The sequence below is a fragment of the Cryptomeria japonica genome, chromosome 9 (genome assembly GCF_030272615.1).
Source record: "Cryptomeria japonica chromosome 9, Sugi_1.0, whole genome shotgun sequence".
Classification (NCBI taxonomy): Eukaryota; Viridiplantae; Streptophyta; class Pinopsida; order Cupressales; family Cupressaceae; genus Cryptomeria; species Cryptomeria japonica.
In genome coordinates, this window is record NC_081413.1 from 736,402,176 (window position 1) to 736,407,718 (window position 5,543).

The 5,543-nt window shown below is 36.2% G+C and overlaps 1 protein-coding gene across 1 annotated transcript; it reads right to left on the bottom strand.

Moving 5' to 3' along the window:
- Nucleotides 1–900: 900 nt before the first annotated feature.
- LOC131038638 (galactinol--sucrose galactosyltransferase) lies at nt 901–4,734 on the bottom strand. Its single transcript, XM_057971129.2, has 4 exons — nt 3,193–4,734; nt 2,888–3,065; nt 2,069–2,451; nt 901–1,607 (listed from the first exon to the last, which is right to left on the bottom strand). Exons 1-4 carry the CDS (start codon nt 4,717–4,719, stop codon nt 1,017–1,019), a joined length of 2,679 nt encoding a protein of 892 aa, XP_057827112.2. The 5' UTR covers nt 4,720–4,734; the 3' UTR covers nt 901–1,016.
- Nucleotides 4,735–5,543: the final 809 nt, after the last annotated feature.

The window sequence follows — 5,543 nt, forward strand, 5'->3', positions numbered from 1 at the left end:
AAATTATTCAATTTTAATTAAATCGCAATTTTTATATTTGAAATCATGTTATTTCATAAATATATGTTTATTTGCATCGTTAAGAAGAATTTTTTGATCTTGAGTGATAATCTATACAACCAAATCTAATCTATTAGATCTGATTCATTCAAATACATCCTCACCCTCCAATTTTTAGTCTACTAAAAAATCTTTGAAATACAATTTTATTAACTAAAATTGGAATCTTTGAAATACAAATTTATTATTTGATTATACTCCAATTTTTAGTTCACTTATAAAACTTTAATTCACTTAAATTCACTTTCTTTTGAAAAAAACTTTGAAATACAATCACCCTCCAACTTGGAGTTTGAAATACAATTTTATATTATTTAATCTTGAATGATATTTTTTTATTATTATCATTCAATATTATTATTTCCAACTTTTAGTTCACTTAAGAAACTTTGAAATACAATTTTATATTTAATCTTGAATGATAATTTCTTATTATTGTTTGATCTTGAATAGTAGTCTATATAACCAAATCTATTAGATCTGTTTTAGTTCACTTAAAAAGTCTTTGAAATGCATAGCAAAGAGATCTGAATCATTTGGTTATAGCTTTTAAATGCTATAAACTTATTTATAAAAACTTTGACTATAAAATGTTAGAGAGTGTCCCCTCGCCCTCCGATTTTTATAGCTTTAAACTGTTTAAATTTATTTATAAACTTTTTAAAAAAAAAAAAATGCATGACTTGCACTGCTGGTGCTCAACTTCACACTCCTTTAAACGGATTTGTAAGTCAGATACCACCAAAGAAATTTATTAAAATAAGAAAAAATTACAGAAGAATAATTGAACTCGCTGAAATCGGGAACAGTAATTGTGACGGAAAGAATTCCTGAAATAAATGAATCTGTAATAATATTATTTCAAATTATTTATATAGAACTTATTTTAATAAATACAAGTAAAATAAAAAATGTTTCCCGAATTGTAAGATAGTGAAGACGATCCATGCTCATTATCAGAAGAACAAATTCAGCATAGAATTCAGGCCTGAGCCTCTCCATGGAACTTCCACTACAACCAGCCCTTGTTTTTCATCATACCCAAATTCCATATCACAGTTATTTACTGTACATCTTTTGGGTTTCACATATGAATACAACCCCATCTGCCCATGTCCTCTGATCTCAACATGCCCATGAATTTCTGAAGAAGAAGAAGAAGCAACTATGTTCTGCACTGCCCCACCTGAGTTGAGCATGTTGAGTAACCCAATGGGTGCCCATTTTACTGTTTCAGAAAATTTGAGCACAGGAATCATAGTAATCAGCTCAAATTCCAGAGGCTTCAGTAATACAGAAACTGTGCTGCTGCTGTTGCCTTTTATTATGGACAATTCCCTTGCCTTCCATTGATATACAGCGAATTCTTCAACATTTTCTTCTTTGCAGTTTGCCTTGGTTTCTGAGTTTTGTTTCCACTCTACATCCTTTGGGGAGACTCTAGCACTTGAAATCTGAAGTTGGTCAATGCCTGTGTTCTTGAATCTTCTTTCTTCCCTGCTCCAGGCACCTCCTTGGCAGTTGAATGTTCCAACTACTCCATTATACTGTAGAAAGTACAGATAGTGAGGCAACAGATAAAATCTCAATTAGCTTGAATGCTCAAGAAAAATGAAGGAAAGCAAAAATTTTAATGAAAAATACTAAGTTTGCTTGACTAGCTTACAATGTTGGCCACATGGTCAACAATCAAACCCTTAAAATAACTATTTTTGGAAACCCTGTGAGCCAGGGTGTAAACTCTGGACACATAAGTCTGTTATTATCAAGCATACAAATTATATTAATGATAAAAGTCTAGATTTTTTTTAGATGAGGTAGTAATATTGTAGTTTCTAAAAAACATTTACTCATATAGATGGCAGTTAAGCTGTGAGAGAGGTCTTTTGTAAGAAAATAAGTAGATCTGAACTTTTTAAGTTTCTTTGGTGAAGATTAAGAGAAAACCCAATTCAATGTGTGTTTCCCCATAAATCAAACTAAATTGCATAGAAGTGAAAAGTGTGACCTTATTAACGTTCCATATCTTGAGTATTGAACAGTCTTGTTCTTCCAAAGCATTGTGAAAGAGACAGTCTCTTGTGGGAAGAGCATAGCCGCAGCATCGAAGAATTGTCCCATCTGGTAGCACCAGTTTTCTAAGAAGGTCGAAGTTATGCTCGCTCAAACTATCACTCACATAGACAGGACCTCCACAGATGGCTCTGGATGCAGCATGGAAGTAAGCACTGTAGTGTGTTGACTGAAACATATCCCAATCAGGGTGTACGAATTGCCCCATCCACAAGCTGTTGTAAGCACAATGCAGCAGATGAATACCTTGAAGGAAAAATCCATCTTTTGGGTTCCTTGGGTATGGCCCATTTGGATCCTCAGTCCAGAAGTCATCTCCTATAATAATACCAGAGAGATCAAGAGTTAGTTTATTAGTGTCTTGGGGATGTTATCCAGACTGCTGCAAGAATGATTAACAGTAAAGGAAAGATGGCTTTATAGAAAGATTTGATATCACTGTAAATGGATGAATTCACATCGGTAGAAATAACATAACTTCTTCTTTTTTGCACATTCAATCATGGTGTTTTGTCAATCTTTCTGCTTACCATTTCAATATTTTACAAAGTAACTAAACTTATGGTCAAGCACAATACATAAATGTTTATAGTTGTACCCTTTTCAACCTCAACTTGTAAATGAATCATAAGCTATAGTTGAAATCAGACAAATTTAAGAATCTATAGAAACATGGTTGGAAAATAAGAGTCACTCTTTGTCTGTTTTGCAACGAGGTAGAATGGTGAGAAAAATGACATGATAGAGATCTTACCTACTCTTCCCAGTGAGATTGCCTGAGTACCTAAAAGCATAAAATCATTGCACTGCTCCATACTTGCTAGAACATTATTCCCACCGAGATACTTTCTAGTAGCTTCAGACAAGGCATTAAAATATGCCTTGTTCATCTCCACTCTGCCTCCCTCCTCCTCGCAGATAGTTTCAAGCAACTGCGAAAAAAACAATTAAAGTAATGCTGCCTTAGATTTTTATGCCTGTTAGGCTCAATAATCTAATGGAGGTGCCAAGTGCTAGTCAACTTCGCAGGAATATCATTGTATAATTTCTTTTACTTACATGGATAACATCTGTCTTTACTCCATCTACTCCCTGCCCGGAAAGATAAGAGTAAAACATGTCATAGAATTTATGAATTTCATGGCTAAGCACAACAGCTATTCCATTGTCTATCAGCCTATCCACCGCCAAATCATGCATTGTTTTCTTCAAGCCTTCTGAAAGAACCACTTCTGTTTCCTTGGAAGAGAACTTAGTTGTAGCAGGATGAACTCCACCCCAATAACCACACAGTGCATGCCATACATAAACAGACTGCAGATGCTCAAATTCAGCCTTCAAATCCCTCACAAGTCCTGCCATTCCTCTATTATTGTTTACACTTAACTTAGCATCATCATCACTACCATCAGAAAATCTCAGACACCCAGATGTCTGGTCCTTGAATTCGTAATTTTCTTCACCATCATCATTGGGTTTGTAATTTTCTTCACCATCATCATTGGGCTTGCAGTTTTCTCCAATTGTCCTATCATCATTGCCACCAACACCCTTAAGTCCCATAGACCCGGATATGTAGTCCTTGAACCTGTAATTCTCTGCAATTGTCCTAAGCCTGCAAGTCATCTGGTGGCCTGCTATGGCTATATCACTAGCTTCTTCCACTGGACTATCATTAAAACATATAGATTGCCACCCATCATCAATAATAACAAACCCCAAAGGACACCCCCCCTCTACAAACTCCTTCACACCCTTGTACACACTTTTTGGTTTAATCTTCAAATAAAAAGCATTCCAAGTGCACCATCCAAATCTATCAACAATAGGAGGAAGTGATTTCTCCTTGAGAAGCCTAAAACTCCCCAAATGACCTTCCAAAACTTTCATGGCCTCCCCAATTAGATCATAAGGATCATAGCCAGCATGCACATATATACAACTCCTGAACCTGGATTCCTTCACAAAACTTGAGCAGCTTTCTACACACACATCAACATAGTCATCACTTCCTCCTTGTAATGAGGCTCTGAACTTGCCTTCTATAATGGGTAGAATGAGCACGTAAGGATAATGTTCAGCAGCCTTATCAAACAGCACAAACTGAGTCTCCGACTCTACATCTCTCCCATTGTTTCCCACCAACGGTGTAGACCACCAGACCTTAAATCTAAAAATGCTCACAAACCTAATGCCTTTAAACTTACCCACAGAGACAACATGTCTGCTCTTCGCTTCCAACGCCTCGAATCCAATAAATGATCCACTACAATCTCCACTAGAACAATATGGAGTCAGTATGATATTAGGAGGGACATCAAACAAAAAGGGCAGGCCATGAACAAGGAGCTTCCCTTCACACAGTGCAAAAGATTGATTTTCCTTACCAGATGAACCCTGTTTGATAAAATCCTTACAATATTCTCCATTAAGTAGATTTTCTGATAATTTATTACTACCCCCATTTTCTTGTAACTTAAGCTGAGGCTTCATGATTTTCCTTGGTTCAATTGCAGACAGATCATATCGCAAATTATCTAGATATCTCTTTTGGAAGCCAGTTAGTGTCCAAATAACAGAATTCATGCAGCTGGACACCTGCTAACTTTGGCGACGTGGGTGACATTGATCTTAACAGCTACTTGGCCTCGTAGATATTTCGACTAGATTCAAACTCCATAACTGCTTTTTAATTGCGTTTTATTTTTCTGATTTTCATCTGGGTAACTCCCAATATTTCGTCTTTTGGGTGTTGTTTGTTGAGATTTAACCAGCTGAATTGTTGTGGCTAATTCCTCGTGGACACTGGTTGAATTGGTCCGATGCTTCCTTATCGTAGATGTAATGGTTGGAAGTGTCGAATGCTAGAATATGTTTGGTAGATGGAAGGAAATTCTTGGATGGATTGAGCTATGAGAATGTGTGTTTTGTCTTAATTCTTAAGAAGACTGAGAATCCGGAGCATGAAAAGATACAATCGGAAGAGATAAAAGATAAATTGCTGATAGAATATGAGGACATCATTTCAAATAATGTACCTTGATGGATTGCCACCTGTGAGAAGTATCAGTCATTGCATGGACCTGGTTCCCGGAGCTAGTTTTCCTAACAAAGATGCACATCGGATGACACTGGCAAAGAATTAAGAGCTGAATAGACAAGTGCATTTTGAAGAAAGGTTTGATCAGGGAAAGTCTGAGCCCTTGTGTAGTACCAGCAGTATTAACACCTAAGAAGAATGGAGAGTGGAAAATGTGTATTGATTCCAGAGCAATAAACAAGATCACAGTGAAATATCGGTTTCCTTTTCCTACGATGGATAACATAATGGACTATTTGAGTGGAGCCAAATACTTTACAAAGATAGATTTGAAGAGTAAATATCATTAGATCAGGATCAGAGAAGGAGA

Bases quoted from the DNA above. Each gene is read 5' to 3' on its own strand.
- LOC131038638 (XM_057971129.2), bottom strand. From the start codon at position 4,719: ATGAATTCTGTTATTTGGACACTAACTGGCTTCCAAAAGAGATATCTA. The intron at 3,066-3,192 runs GTAAGTAAAAGA...TTTTTTTCGCAG, and splicing joins TAAAGACAGATGTTATCCAT to TTGCTTGAAACTATCTGCGA. The intron at 1,608-2,068 runs GTCACACTTTTC...TACTTTCTACAG, and splicing joins AGATATGGAACGTTAATAAG to TATAATGGAGTAGTTGGAAC.